Below are 19,768 nucleotides of genomic sequence, written 5' to 3' on the forward strand. Positions count from 1 at the left end.
CACCCCCTGCTCTCCTCAGCACAGTAGAATTCCAAATACTGCCCTTCCCAAGAGGGCTGGCAGCAGTACTGTTCCCAGCAAACTCAGTGGGTCCCTGTTCACCACCTTGTCCTCCTCCTCACACCCTGACTCCCAAGAACCTCATGTCATTAGATAATGTGGGTATGGCTAACTGACCATGGACTCCATGAGGTGCGAGCATGATGGAGTGGGGGATTCACACACAGAATGTGCTGAACAAATACCCATGGGAAGAGGGCTTGGGATGAGGAAGGGCTGAGAGAGGGGAGGGGAGGGTCCTAGGAGACTGGGCAGTATTGCATGTCTTCCTTCTCTGTGGAGACACCTGGCACACAGTGTACACCAGCGACTTCAGTATGACTACAGAGCAGGGCTTCTCACCTGCCGGGCGCCCGCCCTCAGCACACACTGCCAGCAGAGGAGGCATTCTGCACTGGGGACTGTGGCATCCTTTAGGCCTGCCTTCAGTTCATGCCCCACAGAGGTCCAGTGGAGAGAGGCTACCCTGGACTTCTGAGGGTCCTATTTCCCCTTCACTGGAAGGGGTCCTCAGCTGGTGTCACGTTCCTGCTCCTCTATTAGGTCAAGGACCAAGTGGCGTCTCCTTCAGGCAACCTTCTCATCAGCAGACAGTGGTCTCAGAATTTTTTCTTCTTTCTTTACAAGGCGTGGTCCTTTAGGAGTGTTTAGATTCCTGTGCCCTTGACTTTCTCTGGTCCTTACCACTTGTTTCTGCCTGCCCCTTCCTACTGCCTTCCATCTCTCATCCTTACCTTTTCCAGTCACTTCTGGTTCCCCCGAGTTCTCCACCCATCATGCCCCTGAGCCTAGCCTCTGAGTCCGGCTCATCAATGTGTCACTGGACTAAAGCTGCCCCTGACCAAAGGACTTGATCCTGGTTCCTCTCCTCTGGGCTCACCCCTCCCTCCTGATCCCTGGACATCAATGCTGTCTTCCTGTCTCTCTGTTCTAGGAATATTCAGCCTGCAGCCCAGGACAGCGATGAGTGCGACCCAACACTATTCATAAACTCACTTAACAGCATTAAGAGTGATTTTGGGGGGCAACTCTATCGCAAGGCTGTCGAGCATGAGTTTTGTAGATGATGATGTCGTGTCAGTATCATGTCAAAGCTTGTTCACACTAGGAGATTCTTCTAGTTCCCCATACCTGTTCCCCTGCAGAGATTGTGAGATCTGAGTGTCCACAGCCCATCCAATGGAAATGTACAGTAGGTCGCATGCAGCTTGAAGAAAGGTGAAGGGCAGAAAGCCAGTGACATCCCTATGTGCCCTCTCCCACGACCTCGCCTCCTTCCTGTGGGTTTCTACAATCTTGCTCACAGAACTACCCAGCCAGGCACACGATTGTATTCTCTCCCACAACACACAGCTGTCTCCAGCTCACCCATTCTTCAAACGGACTGTCTCTCCTATTTGTAAACCTCTAGACCTGAGCACCCGTAACATAATGTGATTCTAATTCCTGGGGAGATGAAAATGTGTAAGATTAAAAAATTAAAAAAAAAAAAAACTTAGCTACTTAAAAGAGGAAGTGGGTGAAAGAAAATTGTTTCATGTGAAGTTTGTCCGTGGCTGTGTGTATAAGAGAGATAATGCTGATGGGGAGTAAAGGTAAATAGTAGAGTGATTGCCTTCCAGGGGTGAGGCCCTGGGTCCTGTCATCAACAGGAGAGAGAGGAGGAGAGAATGAATATTTGAAGGCAGAATGCACTGATTGTCTTGCTCGGGACCAGTGGAAAGAGCCTAGGACAGGCATACCCAGCCCCAGCCACACCTGTGAGACTATGCAGCACCTTGAAGGTTTAATATGTATCTTTATTTTTTCCCAAGATAGGGTTTCACTCTATAGCCTAGACTATCTTTGAACTCATAATCCTCTTGCCTCAACCCCCTAGGAGCTGAAATTACAGGTGAACATCATAAAGATCCATGTAATATGCATTTTGGATTGGTTTATTGAGTATTCATAAAGTAAAAAAAGAAAAACCTCTACAATGTGCTTGCAGGGTGCCTCCAGCATGATTAGACCCTTTCCGAAGCTGATCCTACCCCACACTGCCAAGGGCTGGGCTCAGGTGTCCTGGAAGGGAGGACAGTCACCCCTCCCTCCTGTGCTAGAAAGCATAAGGATGCCCACAGGCATATGGGACAAATTTGGCTCAAATTGCCATATGGCTTGGATTTCACATTTTTACTGGCATGGTATAATCATTTTTAGAGTCTAGTGTCTTGCTACAGATTGTAAATGATAAGGTCAGGAGGATTAGAGACCAGTTAAAAATTATAGAAGGCATATGCTGCTCATTTGACTAATGAATGGCCACATTCAAACATGTTCCCTAATTAATGGCAATATTTGAATGGGTCCACTAATGAATGGCAATATTTGAAAGTGTTGTTGGGTTTGATACTCTGTGACCAGTGCTCCATTTCTGGAGGGTTCCAACTGCTCCAGAAGGTCTGGGAAATGCCGATTGGAAAGCAGAGCTGGGCTGGCCTTCCAAGATGGTAAGCAGAATTCTCAGTTACAGACGAAAATTTACCCACCAAGAAGTTTGTTTAGAGGAACATGGATGGTGTGAATCTTGGCATGAAATCATTACAAGAGACTCAGCTTGCAACCAAATCCTACTTTAGCCTTTGGAAACAAGCGAAACCCTGATGGGAGAGCCATTCCGAGATAGAGACCAACTGTCACTGTGGGGACTGTTTAAAATGCTCACAGCTAAGACAAAAAGGAAGGAAGTGGGGAGGTAGGCAAGGGACGAGAATCAATCATAAACTGTGCCTCCCTCCCCACCCCCACTCCCCATGAGGCCAAGGACCCATTCTGCCAAGTAGGCCCAGGACACTTCTTGGGGGTGGAGCCTGGGACTTTACTCTCTCCATCTTTCTAACCTGGACCTCCACTGTGCCGGCTGTCAGTGTTAAAAATCTACCAAGCAGTCCAGAATCAGACCAGGACAATCAAAGAAAGGCTCTAAGCAAGAGCCATTGGGAATAGACAGAGTGGGGTGGCCACAGGCCATCTGGACCCAGGGTTAGAAGTTGCTCAGGATTGTTTCCATAGCCCAGACTGTGCACATGTATAAAAAGTTCTCAGTAACACTCGGAAGGCAGAGCCAGGCAGATCTCTGTGAGTTCGAGTCCAGCCTGGTCTACAGAGTGAGATCCAGGACAGGCACCAAAACTACACAGAGAAACCCTGTCTCGAAAAAAGAAAAAAAGAAAAAAAGAAAGTGCTGGCGTTTATTTGACATTCTTGTCAATGCAGCTTGAAAAGCAAGGTGATTGGGAACAGCATGTGGGGGAGGGGTGGGAAGTAGGCTTTGCCTTACTCCTGAGTTCACAAACCCTACCCAGAAGCAGCTGTAGACGCCCTTTGACCCAGCTACTTTACTTCCCTAAATGCTTCCTACAGATATCCTTTCACTTGTACAAATCAGCTCTGGAGAGAAGAGTCCCCATGGCTTTGTTTATAATGGCAAGATAGGGAGAGGGTGTGAGGCACATGTGCCCACTGGAATCTTACACAGCTGTTTGGGGAGACTGGATCTAAACTCAACATCTGGAAGAGGCCTTAAGTGAAAGACAAAGGGATTGCCCACAATACATATTAGGAAATTTTATAGACCATCGTTGTTGTAAAATAGCACTTTTGTGTATGTCGGTGTATAAGATATTTCTAGAACAATATGCACTAAAACAATATTCACCAAAGACAGAGAGTTCTCTGGCAAGCCTTGTGGCTGACCAAGAAAGATTGGAGAGTATTTTCATGGTGAACCTTTTGTGCCTTTTGGATTTTGTCCTAATGCACATGTGTAATCCATTCAATCAGTACATGAACTATTTTTTAAATTTTTATTTATTTTAGATCATGTATATGGCTGTTTTACATGCATGCGTGTATGTGTGTGTGTGTGTGTGTGTTTGTGTGTGTGTGTGTGTGTGTGTGTGTTTGTGTGTGTGTGTGTGTGTGTGTGTGTGCGCGCGCGTGCGCGCGCACCCATATCCATGTACTGCCCACAGAGTCCAGAAGTGGGTGTAGGATCTACTAGATCTGGAGTTGCAGACAATTCTGAACCAGCATCTGGGTGCTGGGAATCAAAGCCAGGTCCCCTATGAGAGCCCATAGTGCTCTTAGCCACTGAACCATCTCACCAGCCCAGATAAACTATTTTTTTAAAATCCATGACCATGCAAATTAGACGCCAATAAAGCTGTCAAAGGAAAGGAAAAATAAAAAGGCAATAAACATTTCAAGTTAAAAAAGAAAAAACAATGTTTTGAGGTAGGAAGCAAATTGCAAAACCTCTGTGTGTACTTATGAATTGGACAGTTTAATTCTCGGCAGCACACCCTCCACACCTGGACCTAGCCAGTGTCCAGTGAAGGGCGCAAGTGCAGAGACTCACTCACTTAGGACAATGGTTTTGAGTGCTAGGTCCCCTTAGTCCTGCCCCTGAGTCTAAGGTTCCCCTTTCCACTGGTGGCAAGCTGAGAGGACCCAGTGTGGTCGTTTTGATGCCCTAGTTCGAAACCGGATGTGAAGGTTTCCACTCACTCATACTCACAGCCAGTGTGGAAGCTACGACTGTGCACCCGAGGCTTGGGATGGGTATGTACAGGCTTTCAGGAGGTAAAAGAGGATGGATCATCAGAGTCCCTCTGAGAGAGCTCATGGATGGAAATTAAACCACAGGCAGCACAGCACGTGTAAGGTCAGGAACCTAAAACAAACATGACCCTGGAGCAGCAGAGGAAGTCATTCCGCAGGGATGCAGATAGCACTGTTTGGCCATCCTGGGATCCTTAGTGTAGAATCCGGGGAGTCCTTGAGCTCTCGACCCAGCCTTCTCGAGACTTTGACCTGGCCATTTGGAGAGTGCACTTTGTAGTCTTGGTCAGTAGCTGGGCACTGCCTCCGTTTGGCCCCTCCCCCCATCATCAGACTGTGTTTTTAGTATGTTATGTACTTGAAATAACTTCCCTTTTCTCTTTTCAAACCCATGACTTAGCGTGTTATTGCCTAACACCATTTCCACTCCGCCACCCTATCTTCTCAAGTTTTGCTTATATCAGCATCTGGTCCCCCTCCGCCAGGAGCCCCACTCTTTGGATAGGCTGTTTTCCACACATCAGTCTGAAATTATGGATCTCTGCTGCCACCTTCAGGACCATCACCTAAGGTAGAGGACTGTTTCTTCTGTCCCTCAAGGATGTAAAAAAAAAAAAAAGAAAAGAAAAAGAAAAAAGAACCGGCATGCTTGCTTTGTGCTTTTGATGTTTCCTCGAACCATAGAGAAGGGTCCTGTGGTGGTATTTGATTCTCTCCTATTCTTTTAAGACAGAATTTCAGATCTCCAGGAGAAAAATAGACGGCATATAACAGAATGCTTTTAATACAGATACAGTTGTGACAGAAAACGGATACAAAGATATTTTGGATATCATATAGAGATCATTCAGTTAAACACTAAGAATCAAAACCTGATTTTAAGGGTCACTGCTTGTAGGTTCCAACCAGCTCTGACGTGCATTGATCAACAGCCCCTTGAATGTCCCGCCTGCATCAGGAGCTAGTCACTGGGTTCCCTGTCATGCTTCCAAAGAGAAAATATGCATCTCCCATCTTGAGCATGTCCATTATCAGCATATGAGAAACAAGACTTAGACATCAATCAATGGCAGTTGCACTAATAGCATGCTGACAGATTAACACCATGGGCAACTTCTTTCAGCTCTGTGGTGGTGGAGATGGTCTAAGGGGTTAATAATGCACCCCTTTGCTTATGCATTCCATAGTGCCAGCATCTCTTTCTCGAAGCCGACTCATAGTTATGGCAAAGGCTTGACATTGCCAAGGGGGTCCTAGACTTCCACGTGACCATATCATCAGCAGACTAAGACTTTGGTAACAAGGTGCTTACTGTCCCTATCCATCTCTAAACGTTCTGATTACTTAGCATCACAACCACGTGAGAAACTATTTCTTGTTGTGTTTACTGCATGCCGGAAACCGTGTGAAGTATTTATTCTCTTGTTTGACCTTCTCTGAAGATGCAAAAATACAAAACAAAGAAATGTGCCTCTGTGTCAAACCTGAAATTTTCTGGAACAAAGACTAAAACCATGATTGTCCAGTTAAAGCAAGCTGTATTTTGGGGGTGTACCCAGGACTGGCCATTCCAGCTGTTTCTCCCTAAATCAAAATTTTGGAAAGCAGCCCCTGCTGGCCTCTTGAGGTTCTTCTTATGGGAGGGATAAGGTGTTTACAGGGGCAAGAGAGTCGGCTGTTATACATGGTTAGAAAGATACAACAAAAGGGAAGGAATCAGGGTAAGGACGTACGTCGTGTGAATGGAGTCACAAGCACTTCACATCAAATCTAAGAAACAGGAACTTACTCTTGATTACAAATAGAAACCTTAACCTGCAAGGTATCCCGTTCCTGCTTTGGTCTCACAATGCCTCCTCACAAAGGGTCTGTTTTGAACACTATAGATACACCTTTGTTTGTTTGTTTGTTTGTTTGTTTGTTTGTTTGTTGAGTTTTGGTTTTTTTGAGACAGGGTTTCTCTGTGTAGCCCTGGTTGTCCTGTAGACCAGACTGGCCTAGAACTCAGAGCTCCACCTTCTTCTGCCTCCTGAGTGCTAGGATTAAAGGTGTGTGCCACCACCACCTACCTTTACGTATTTTTTATCTTGTTATTTTTGAGATAGGTCTCATAAAGACCGAGCTGACCTTGAAGTGAATATGTCAACAAGGATGACTTTGGTATTCCTCTACTTGTTGAGTACTGATATTATAAGCATAAGACACCTTGCCCAGTTTGTGTGGTGCTGGGATCCAACCCAGGGCTTCCTGCATGTCGGGCAAGCATGTTACCAACTGACCTACATCCCCTTCTGGGGTTTGGTTTGGTTTAGGTAACAGGGTCTCACCGTGATATATCCAAGAACTCACTACATAGACCAGGATGGCCTGGAACTCATAGAGATCCACCTACTTCTGCCTCCTGAGGGCTGGGATTAAAGGTGTGCACCACCACACCAGACTGTGTTTCTAAATATAAATTTCTTACACACTATTTTGTGAATTGGAGCATGCTGTTCTTTCACGTGGTCTAAATTGTAGATGCAGTCATGCATGCTGTAATGATGGGGACATGCCCTGCGAGCATGTCGTTAGATGATGTGGAAACATCATGGTGTGGACTCATGAAACTTTAAGAGGTGCAGCCTCTGGCAAACCTGAGGGGTAGGCTACAGCCTGTCGTGCCCTGCTGCATATCTGCAGAGCACGCTACTGTGCTGAAGGCTGTAGGCAGATGTCACACAGTGCCAAGCGTTTGTCTATCTAAATGTATGTCAACATAGAAAGATCCACTAAGAACACAGTGAAAGATTTTAAAACAGTGTTTCTACCTAGGGCGCTGACATGGAACAGAGCTTGTAGGCGTGAAGGTGGCTCTGGGTGACAGAGCCAACAGTTCTGAGTGTGAAGGCCCAGGACAGCACTGTGAACCTCTGCAGACTTCAGGCACTTGTGTGTTTAGCTACACTAAATACACACACACGCACACGCACACGCACACGCACACGCACATGTGCGCACACACATACGTATGCATGTACATTCTTTTTTCTACATTAAATCAACTTCAGCATAATACGACTTACCCTTTGTATATTTTAATATAAGCATACTATATAAAACATTTTCTTTGTATCTTTACTTATAAGTTCTTTCTCCTTTTGCATTATTTTTAAGTTTTTGAAAACTTTCTTAGTTAAAAATATAGTCCCCCTCCCTGCCCCTTGCCCCTTCTACCTGTGGTGGGTGAGGGGGCCTGGTGGTGAGGATGGGGAAGAGCAGGCGGGCTGACCAACCCTGCAAATACCCAGGCCCAGAACCAGGGTTATGATAAGTTGGCCCACCACAACATCCACTCCATCTGTGATCTGCTGGAGCATGTAAAGGGGTTGGTCCTGCAGACCCAAAGCTGCAGGAGCTCCACAATACAGGGCAACAACAGGATATCCAAGAGGAATCCCAGTGAGGGTCCAGCATCGATAGTGTCACAGAACCAGAGGCCTCGAACCAGACCGATGACTCTGCAATGAACGCTTGCAAGTAAAGATATAGGATTAAAAGGGTTTACTGCCTGACCCACAGTGTCACTCTACAGCTTCCATGGCAAGATTTTCCTTTTTTCTGTTTTTTTGGGGGTGTTTGTTGTTGTTGTTGTTGTTTGGGTTTTTTGGGGGTTTTTTTCTTTTTTTTTTTTCTTTTAAATTTTATTTTATTTTATTTTGCGGGGAGAGTGCAAGAACAGAGGGTGGATTAGAAGAGACAGGAGATAAATGGGATCAAGATACATGATGTGAAAGACACAAAGAATAAATAAAAAGAAAGTTTAAAAAAACAAAAAAAAGATTAGTATAAAATGAAAAAAAATGTATGATGGAATTTGAAAAAAAAATGTAGGACACACCCTTTAGCCCCGGCCACCCAGGATGAAGGTCATCAATGTCACTCTGTTACCCCATCACATCTTGCCTCGTCCCCAGGAATGGCGATGTGGAGCTGTCCCCTCCCATCGTGACAGTGCCTTCCAGATCCCTCCTGACAGTATTTACTTTTTGCAGACCATATTCACGCTGCTTTGCTCAGTCTGTCTGTCTCCTTTTGTTCAACAGAGATTTTCATAAGCACAGGATATACTGTGAACAACTTTCCTCTCTATTAGTAAAAACCCATTCATGCTGGGTGCTTCTGATGAACTCACTGTAGGTTTTCTGGCAGGTTCTTCTGCTCTATCTCCTGCAGTCCTTTGTCTCTACCTCCTCTTCAGTGATGCCTGGTGCTGGGATCTTGGAGGTCCACCATAGACGGAAGCGTAACTGTGTAGCATATAACCACACTCAGTGCCATAGCTGTGAGGAAAAATGGACTTCAATGATAACCAAAGCTTGGCTCTTACTAAGTAGAAAGCAACGAGTTTATTAGATTTAGGCTTTATTAACTAGAGCAAGGGTTTTCTAACCTCCCTCAGGAACTCAGGATAAGCTAATCACCTTAGTTGAGGAGAACATAGACACAGTCTCTTAGGCTTGGATTTATGCTAATGGGTAACACTGAATCCCTACATCCAGGGGATGTTCCTGCATTCCTCTAACACATGGCGTTGGTTTATAGCATTGGGTCTTCCTGTCCACTTCCTCATTGTCAGAGGAAACAGCCACACTATTGGGGGCAGTGGCCTTTGCCTGGCATTGAACTATAAGAGGAAGTTATCATTTGACTACTTGAATTTTTATTTTTTACATATATGAATGAGTATATATGCTCACCGTGTGCATACCTGATGCCCTCAGAGGTCAGCAGAGGGTACCAAATTCCTTGGAACTGGAGTTAAAGATGGATGGTTATGAGCTGTCATTTGGGTGCTGGGAACTGAACCAGGATCTTCTGCAAGAGCAGGAAGTGCTCTTCACTGATGAGACGTCTCTCTCACACTGGATTATCATCATCATTTTTGTCGTCGTCGTCTCCTCCTCCTCCTCCTCCTCCTCCTCCTTCTTTTTAATGTAAGAAGATACACAGTTTTGTAAAGAACACAAAGTTTACATTGTTATGGCCTATAGTCATCCTTCTGCAAAAGACAGGGAATAGGCTGACTTGGATTTTTTCTAAGACAGTTGTGTCAGCCAGGGCTCCAGCAGAGAGATGAGGCCACCAGGATGGTTTCACACACACACACACACACACACACACACACACACACACACACGCACACACAGAGACAGAGAGACAGAGACAGACAGAGACAGAGAGACAGAGAGAGAGAGATTGATTATACCTAAATAAACACACAACCACACATGTGTGTGGATGGGTGCCTACAGGCACACACATATATGTGTTGGTTAAACCTGTGCATGTATACACACATATATAGCTGTAAAGATGCATACAATTTATATAAAGAGATTTATCGCAGAATTGGCTTAACAAGCTGTGGACTAGATAAGCCTGTCTCAAGTCTACAAGGCAGGACAGGATGAAACTGATGGGCACAGCCGGGGCCTGAAGGCCGCAGGTGGACCCTCTCCTCTTCTTTTTCAGAGGGCTTCAGTTCTACTTTTAAGGCCTTTCAGTAATTGAATCCCGCTCTCCCAGACTGCCTATGGAAATCTCACTGAAAGCCAGCTTCCTGTCTATAAAATGTCTTCAGAGAAGCACTTCTCAGTGTTTGATGGGTTCTCAAAGACTGTGGCCGAGTTCATATATGAAGCTGCCTTCACAGGCACTCATGGGGACATGTGTTTGACCCCCTCCAATGAAGCCTAATAGTGAAACAGGGTTCATAGAACCCATACTGTAAGTATGGATTGCTTCTGTAGCTTTAAGGGAGAGGGGTGTTGAGACAAGATTTCTCGGTGTAGCTCTGGCTGTTCTGGAACTCACTCTGTAGACCAGGCTGGCCTTGAACTCAGAGATCAGACTCCCTCCTGAGTGCTGGGACTAAAGGTGTACACTACCACTGCTGGCATTTTTTGGTCTTTTGTATAAATTTGTCTTTTTGTTTGTTTGTTTCAGAGCTGAAGACCAAACCCAGGGCCTTGCTCTTAACAGGCAAGAACTCTACCACTGAGCTAAGTCCCCAACCCTTCTGTAACTCTTAAAAGACATTTAAATCAGGCAGGGTAGCACATACCTGTAAACCCAGCACTTGGAAAGCTTAAGCAGAACCAGTCCGGGTTATGTAGTAACCAAGCCCAAACTGTACTACAGGATATGAGACCTTGTCTTGGAAAAACTATATATTTTCATTTTTAAAAAGCAAATCAAAATGAAATGGAAGTCATTGGTGCTTCTGAGATCCCTCTCAAGAGAAGGTAACACAGGAAAGGCAAGCTGTGTAAATGGATGGTAGTTGCCTCCTTCCATCTGGGTGACATCTGCTCCAGAGGTTTAGAGGGCAGTGTACATGTTCCAGGAGCCTCAGCAGCTATGAGGCCATGATTAACACATGAGAAATGTCTACACAAAATGGCAGCCTTCCAACCAGGCAGCAGTGGTGGTGCACACCTTTAGATCCCAGCACTCGGGAGGCAGAACCAGGCAGATCTCTGTGAGTTCAAGGCCAGCCTGGTCTACAGAGTGAGATCCAGGACAGGCACCAAAGCTACACAGAGAAACCCTGTCTCAAAACACGCCCCCCCAAAAACAAGGCAGCCTTCCACATCACTAGTCAGAGGAAACCCCATGAGCCCGAGAGTGAGGCATGAATACCAGCAGTGAGTGTGGAACTATTGGTGAGGGTGTGTCTTCTCACAAACACACTTTCCCTCCTGAAACAGTTTCTATGGGTGAAGTTTTCTGTACCACCTGCCAGCTCCCAAATAATCACATGGAGACGTTTTATTAATTAAGAAAGCTCGGCCAATAGCTTAGGTTTGTTTTTGGCCAGCTCTTATACCTTACATTAACCCATTTCTATTAATCTGTGTGCTGCTCTGGCTCCTTTACCTCATCTACATACTGCCCATCCTGCTTGATCTGGATCTCATGGCATCTCCTCACGACTCTGCCCTTCTTCCCAGCATTCTTTCCGCCCTGAAAATCCTACCTAGCTATTGGCCATTCAGCTTTTTATTAAAGCAATCTGAGTGACAAATCTTCACAGTGTACGAAAAGATTGTTGCACAAGTTTCAGCACCAGCAGAGTTTTTACACTTGTCCAAAATATCATCCCGAGGAGTTGTATTGCTGGGTGTGGTGGAGCATCATCCTAGCACTCTGGAAATGGGGGTGTAAAAGGATGGCATCTTGTTAAATAGGAAACAGTTATAATGAGTTGGTTTCAATGAGAATGTAAAAAGCATTCAGATCATTTGTGGTTATTGTTATTGCCCGAGAGATGGGAGGAGAGTTGTAGGAGTCTTTAAAAGAAATTTTGTGTTCCTCATAATTCTTTTTCAAAAAAGAAGTCCCTTTTAGATATTTAAGAATAAATTATTTCCCACTACTAATAAAAAAAAAGAGCAAAGAAAAACCCACCACCATCGAGTTTTGTGTGTGTCTAAGTTTCCACATGGTTTGCCGAGACACTAGAGGAGATCAGAACCATTTGTGTACAGATTTTTGTCACTTCTGCAGGGATGGGGCACAGGCAGCTAGGGGGTCTGTGATCTCACAGGAGTGACTTTGAGTTATTAATCACAGAGCCTTCTTGATGATGATCACAGTGTGTTATTCAGATTTTGAAACCATTCCGGTACACGCCTGGGAGTTTTTCGTGGCACCCCGCAGTGTCTTCGTGCGTAGTTTAGGAACTGAAGCCCTTTGCATTTGCACAAACCCTTTGTTGAGTGTCCAGAATAAAGTGATTAAAACCCCCCCAAACACTTTCAAGATCAAACTAGACCTTCTGGAACAGTGGTTCTCAATCTTCCTAATGCGAAAGCCTTTGATACAGTTCCTCATGTTGTGGAGACCCCCAACCATAAAATTACTTTCATTGGTACTACATAACTGTAATTTTCCTACTCTTACTAATTGTAATGTTAAAAAATCTGTGTTTTCCAATGGTCTCAGGTGGCCCATGTGAAAGGGTCATTTGACCCCCAAAGGGGTCACGACCCACATGTTGAGAACCACTCTTCTTCATAGTTCCTCAATTTATATAGAATAGATTCAAATCATTAGCTGGAAAGAGCCCACCGTATGATACAGCTGCACTGAAGGGGGTAGCCTTGGGACAGAAGCAAATTACACATGAATTAATGTCGCCACTAGCATATTCCCACAGTATTTTCTTCTCACCACCACCCCAGACATGGTGCGGCAGCGGCTTTCATTTGTGTGTGTCATCTTGGTGTTTTCCTTTATGGTCCTTTTTCTCACAGTACCGGTGAATTCAATGTCTTTGTGTCAAGAGAGGCCTATTTATTCTGACAAACTGATCAACCTCCAGGGTGTTCCTGCACCATGAAACTGATTTTATATCTCATCCACTGGCTAATAAGATGTGAAGCACTTTTCCTGTCACGCCAAGAGATCAGACCAGCTTCCCTCCAAAGTGGCGGCTGGAGTCAGAGCCCGCTCTCTGTGGCTGAGCTGACGGAGCCACACCGTGTGCACAGCTTTTCAGCTGAGCATGCCAGAGCTGAAGGTCAGGATGGGGCCAGCAAGAAGATGCCTGCACTCACTCTAAAAAGAAAGAGAAGCGTAGGAGGCAACCCTGACTCACCGCATCTAGGGTGATAATTAAATATCTGGGGGTAAAGCCTGGCCACGCGGGCGAGCTGTGTAGGGACGGACACACGCCTTACTTCCAGACGTAAGCCTGGAAGTGAAGCTGACATCCCATCACTCAGGACGTCAGTCAGTCTTCTGTGAGAAGTGCAGAGTGAGCATCCTGGACCCCAAATCTAACCTCTTCAAATCTGAACCTTCAGCACGATCTTGCCACAAGAGGAAAGTTCCACACCTGATCCCGTGTGATAAGACATAGTCAAAACACAGACATGGGGCTGGAGAGATGGCTCAGGGGTTAAGAGCACTGGCTGCCCTTCCAGAGGACCTGGGTTCAATTCCCAACACTCACATGGCGGCTCACAACTGCCTGTAACACTGGTACCAGGGGACCTGACACACTCTTCTGGCTTCCACAGGCAGCAGGCATATATATGGTGTACAGATACACATGCAGGCAAAATACCGAAACACATAAAATCTTAAAAATTTAAAAGAAATAGGCAAACAAAAAATGCTGTATATAATTTCCTTTTGACTCTGTGGGTAAGGCATAATTAAATAAATTTTGTGCGTTGGTTTGTGTCTAATCCCCCAAATATTTCACTATCCACGTATATACATACATGTATATGTGTGTGTGTATATATGTAATGTGTGACTATATGTTAATATGTGTATATATACATATGTGTATACATGTTAATGTATGTGATTATGTATGTGTGTATAAATGCAAACATCCAGAAATCTGAAAAGTAATGCCACTTTGAATTAAATATGGTCCCAAACATCTTGTATTAAAAGATGCTCAACCTGCAGCTGAGGAGTCTGCCTGCGTGGGGAAGGACATGTGAGGGCAGAGCATGTTGGGCTCTGAGAGTCCAAGAGAAACAGCTCGTGTCTTTTGAAAACGAAGTTGGTGTTATCGGTACCGTTTGTTTTGGCTTTCGCTTTTCAGTCCAAATTCATCTTACCTCAGTCAAAACCGTGACAGATGCCTGGCTGATTTCCTGGCACGTGAGCTTCACAGCTCTCCAGCCTCTGGTGGTCTTCTGAGGGTGCAGGCATTTGGTGGCTGTCCTCTGGTGTCTCAGATGTTAGGTGGGATGATGACCCCGGTTCAGGGAGTCACATCGTGGAGCCAGCCTGAGCCACTGCAGCAGCCTCGACATGGCTAGCGTTGGGGAAAACGTGGCGTGCCTTCTGGAGAGGCCCAGTCACGCTGGGCAGTAATAGGACCAGTGCAGAGCCTTTCCACTGGGTCAGCGGGCACTTCCTTTTCCAGCTCCCTCTTGATAAAGTGAAGGGTAAGGACAGCAGGGTCCTGGGGTGTCTGAAAGGAGCATCATCACCCCGTGGGAAGACCTGGGATGTGGCTCTGTGGTCCAAGGCTTGCTCGGCTACCCAAGACCCTGGTTTTCATCCCCAGCATTGCCAACAACAAAAGACCTGTGTTCATTTCCCACATTTGTTTCCTAAGACTGCCAAAACAAACTGTAGCCGACTGGAAGCTGTAAACTACAGAACTGTGCCCTCCTTGTGGTTTCCCAGGGCCTCTCTCCTTGGCTGTCCAGTGGTGGCTTCTCATCATATCCTCACGTGCTCATTTCTCAGCCCATGTGTTCTGACCTCTTCTTACAAGGACATTCATGGGTTAGTGTCCAGATGTAGCCTTAGAGTGATAAGGCTGGGGGATTAAAACATCCCCTTCTGAATCTCAGAGACTGAAGGGGAACACACAAAGGAACACAGTCCAGCCCCCACACAGCCCATTCCTTCTTTTATAACAGGTTTTCAGTACAAAACTTAGTCCACTGACCACAGAAGTCAGGTGTGTTTGTAAAGCAAACTTAGAACAAACATTGAAGACGAGCCTGGAATGAAGTCATTGCTCTGGCACCCAGAAAGTCTCTTCACAAGTGTCCCCTTTCATTGCTGTCTCCTCCGGTGGGCTGGGGACAGCAGGAAGAAATGAAATGGGACACACCATTCACCTTTGCTACCCTGTTGAGGTGCACAGAGCACTCTCTAACAGTGAGCTGTCCCATCAAAATATAAGTCGATCCCACTTTGCAAACAGTAATTTGACACGGAAGCCCCAACTCACACCCGATAGCTGGAAGTGGATTTGCAATGCCACCGAACGCTCCTGACACACGGTATTCTTTTGCAGTTCGTTTTCTGCCGGGACTGTAAGGAAACATACCACGAAGGTGAATGCAACTCACTGTTTGAAGCCTCGGGGGCTACTTCTCAGGTAAGAGTGATTTCTGCATCCTACCAAGCAAGGCCTGGCACTCTGGTGGGTAGCAGCGCCTCCGGAGGTCACAGGAAGTTAGTTCCACTGTGAGAGTCCAAGCACAGACAGCCTTGGACCTGAGCCTTTGGCTTCCCCAGGGTCAGCCTTACTCACGGGGCATGGAGTAGCTTTCCCAACGGCCATTGGGGTATATCCCTGATCCCTGATAGTTTTCCTCCCTGGGGAGTGTGGAACAGGGATCAGGTACATCAGAGGAGATTGGGATAAGACAACTGAACAGTATCTAAGCCAGAAAACTCACCGCTGCCCCTACTTTTGTTTTATTATTTAACACCTTTGTTGTAGGTGCATCTAACCTGTGACGCATAGGCTGTGTGCACAACACAGCTATGAACACAGCTCAACACTGAATCATAAACTAACTTAGATCATTGCAAGGGTGTTGTTTGTTGTTTTTTTAGAGTTGAGGGGAGATGACTCGATTAAGCAGTTCTCAAAGCATGACAGAGTGTATAGATGACATCGGTCACAGTCTCAAGAAGTTGGACACACCTGCAAATTACTTCTGTGTGTGGCATGCACAGACGTCCTTTGCCTTATGATGGGGTGGCATCCCAAATAAACCCATCATAAGTCGCAAATGTTACAAAGTCAAAAGTGCTCTGAAAGACTCTAACCTACAGAACGCCCTAGCTCAGCCACACAGCACACAGTAGGGTCTTGATTGCTAGCCCTGCCTGGGGACCACAGGGCCTGCTACCCCTGCCCAGCGTCACATCAGAGGATGGAACCATGTAGCTACTCAGGGAAGAGGCCAAAGTCCAGAGCCCAAGTACAGTTTCTACTGAACATGCATCACTTTTGCGGTGTCTTGAAGAATCAGAGCCGAAGCCTGGTAAATCAGAGGCCATCTGTATCCGGGTACTACAGCAGGCGAGCAAATGGCTGCACGGTTTCATCAATCTCATGGAGAGTGCTAAACCGCGTCTTCATCCTGACTGAGGAAAGATCACATTTCCTGGACCCCACTCACTAATGAGCTATATGAGGCTTGGGGAAATGGAAATGGGTTTCCTTTTATTTATTAATTATGGCCAATCAAATCTTAAGAGAGGAGAGTTAAGAACTTCAGCACAGTTGATGAATTTGCTCGTTAGTTTTCTCTCCATATGGTTGTTGACAAGGGTTTAAACATCAAATCTATGCAAATAAGTGATCCATTTCATTGATAAGAACCTAGTAAATAGACATAGAAATTTCAGAACATTTCAATTTTGTAGTCGAAATCGTTAAAGATCTGGATGATCTCAAGTCAGTGCAAAGAGAAGTGTATCCCTGTAAGGTATTGTGCAGCTGTGTTTACCCAATATTAGCATAACTAAATAAATATAATTAGTGTGCTTGGGTCTTCCATACAATCCTCCATTGTTGACCACCAGCATCTCAGGAGACTTAGTGAACTGCTATTTCCACAGTCAAGGAGGCAACTGTGCCTTCTGTTCATTTATTTCAGCTCAGGGACACTCAAGTGCAAGCTCACTGGGTACTGAAAGCAGGAATAATAATAGCCCTGGGACCCCTGCCTTGAGATCTTTGAAGCAAAGGATGATGAAGCAAGAGACTCTGGGAAATCGGGATAATCAAGCAATTTGCATCCATCAGTACCCCAGACATGAACCAAAGCTTCCAAGAAGTGAGATTCTATTTGAAGAGAAAGAACAACCTTACTTAGCCTTAAGCTGCCCAGGCACCTGACTCTCCTGTAATCCCATCCATCCTTCAAGAGGGAGCAACCAACCTTGGTGTTTAAGATTTTTTTAAGTCATCATAACCTTAATATCTAAGCCATAAAAATGGAGAAAAGAGCGTTAAAGATGACCTTAAGCTCATATGATCAGTACCCAAGGAACTGTACCCATCATAATATCAGTGTGTATTAAATTGAACATCTATATGGGTCAAGAAGCCTGCTAGGCTAGCTGGGAGAAGGTCGACGAGGATGCTTCCCTTCAGAGGATGGCAGGAGAGCCATGGGAGAGATCTAAAGGAAATCATATACCAACAATTATACCAACATACCTGCTGGCCAAAGCCCAGCAAATCTGTAGTTTTGTTATAATACTTCCCCGGAAGTCACAGAAAGTGGTTCTGAGCTTGTCAAGCAGAAGCCCTGGACTCTTCACAGAGGTCCTAAAGACCATTGCAGAAGAGAGCATTTGCAGGCAAAGGTACAAGCATCTCTCCTGCCGTTCTCCTGTATCCATTCCTGTATCCCCGAGCCCAATACAGAATCTGTGCATACACATTGGATAGATGTGTGTTGAGTGCTGGTAGCGTCTTAATGAAAAGGTATTATTTCATTCAACAAATATACACCAAACACATATAATAGATGTGGCATTGTTCCAAGCCTTGTGAATAAAGGGCCAGAGCCCTGCTTTTGTAACAGTTACATGAACTCACTAGATACTGAAAGGTCGTACAAGTCAACATAAGGATTTCGATGAGTCATAGCTAATGCATGTCAGCCTTGAGTCTAGAGCCCTCCCTCTAGAGCTCCCTGCCTCTAAACATGCCTCCTATAGACATCATAGAGCCGCGATCATAGAGCCATCCTCCTGTGCCTCCTATTTGAAAACAAAGCAAACTACCCAACAACTTAAGAAAAATGTCTGCTATTCACCCTGGTGGTTTAAATGAAAATGACGCCCATAGGATCATATATTTGCATGCTTAGTTCCCAGCTGATGAGCTGTTTGAGAAGGGTTAGGAGGTGTGTCCTTGTTGAAGGAGGTGTGTCACTAGGGTGGGCTTTGAGGTTTCAAAAGCCCATGCCAGGCCTAGTGTCTCTGCCTCTCTGCCTGCTGCCTTTGGATCAGGATGTAAAACTCTCAGCTACTGCTTACCTACCTCCATGTTCTCCACCATGATGGTAATGGACTAAGCATCTGAAACTGTAAGCTAGCACCCAATTAAACACATTCTTTTATAACAGCTGCCTCAGCCATAGTGTCCCTTCAATAGAATAGTGACTGAGACATCCACTGTTGCCAGAGACAGGACCTGGACGCTTTGCTGTCACATTTCCCTGAGTCTTGAATTCAGTCAGGGTCCCACAAGAAGACCAATCAGATGGAAGGCACCTGTGGTGGGGGGGTTGGTCACAAGAGTCAACAGCAATGTGGAGGGCTGGGTCAACATTGGTGGGGGCCACAGGCACCCTAGGACAGAGGAGGCAGGTATTCCAGGAGCTGTGAGCTAGAGCCATGGATGAAGGAGGGGCCTTGGGATAGGCATAGTCATGGAGAACCCAGCATTGGGCCTAAAGCAAGGAGGGGACATAATGGGACCTCTCAACTTCCTCCTCCGCTCTTGTGTTTCTCACTGGCCACCCACAACTGAAGGTTGTTGGGGTCCTCAGGACAAAGTCCACAGGAGTCACCCTCCTGGGGAAGAAGAGGGAAATGCATGCAGACTCGCCAGCACATTCTTGATGGGCAACTAATCAGCCCTCCATAGCTACTCTTGGGCATGGAGAGGATGAACCAGGCAAGCTATTTCATCACACTGCAATGGCCAGTCCCCTTCAGCAACAGAATGAAGAGGGGACTATTTTCAGCAGAGCTGACTTTTTTCTTTCTGCCCACATTCACTAGGAGGGTAGCTGTGGCAGCTTCACTGCCCTGCGGTCCTGGAAAGGGCGACAGAATACCAGTGCCTAATTGCAGCCCCCCTTGAAACTGGTCTTCAAATGTGTCCGTGTCCAGATGCCGCTAATCCTCATGAACCGCCCCCTCACTGGGCCTCTTCACATTTTCCTTCCGGTTTAGTTCACTCGTAGCATTTTTCCCGTGAGCCACCTGTAACTCCTCTCTCTGTTCTTCCGTTCATGGCTGACCTCTTTCTGTTTCTTGATACTGCATTCTACAGAAAGGGGAGCCCCTTTCTCCTGGGGCCCAACCAGCTTTTGCTATCAGTTAAACTGCCTGACCCAAAACGTAGTGTATTTTTTTTTTTGATTAATGCAATTTCTTTTAACGGCAAACTCAAAACTTGCTTTTCAGTTGGCTTTGAAATTTTGAACAAGCTTTAAGTTGAAACAGCTCAGAGTTTTTGGAGTCTGTGGCAGAAGATCAATCCCTTATGGCCAACAAGAGTCCAGCCCCATTTGCTCTTGCCTGGGACTTGTTT

The 19,768-nt window shown here is 45.8% G+C and overlaps 1 protein-coding gene across 2 annotated transcripts in view; it reads left to right on the plus strand.

The window, feature by feature from the left end:
* Window positions 1-19,768, plus strand: part of Prkn (parkin RBR E3 ubiquitin protein ligase) — a 1,215,691-nt gene that overhangs the window by 1,155,904 nt on the left and 40,019 nt on the right. For both annotated transcript variants that reach the window (XM_052750832.1, XM_052750833.1), the window contains exon 10: window positions 15,491-15,574. In XM_052750832.1, coding sequence (XP_052606792.1) covers window positions 15,491-15,574 — 84 coding nt within the window. The remainder of the gene's footprint in view (window positions 1-15,490; window positions 15,575-19,768) is intronic.

Source organism: Peromyscus californicus, unplaced genomic scaffold (assembly GCF_007827085.1).
Source record: "Peromyscus californicus insignis strain IS unplaced genomic scaffold, ASM782708v3 Scaffold_22__1_contigs__length_63687245, whole genome shotgun sequence".
In the NCBI taxonomy this organism is placed as follows: Eukaryota; Metazoa; Chordata; class Mammalia; order Rodentia; family Cricetidae; genus Peromyscus; species Peromyscus californicus.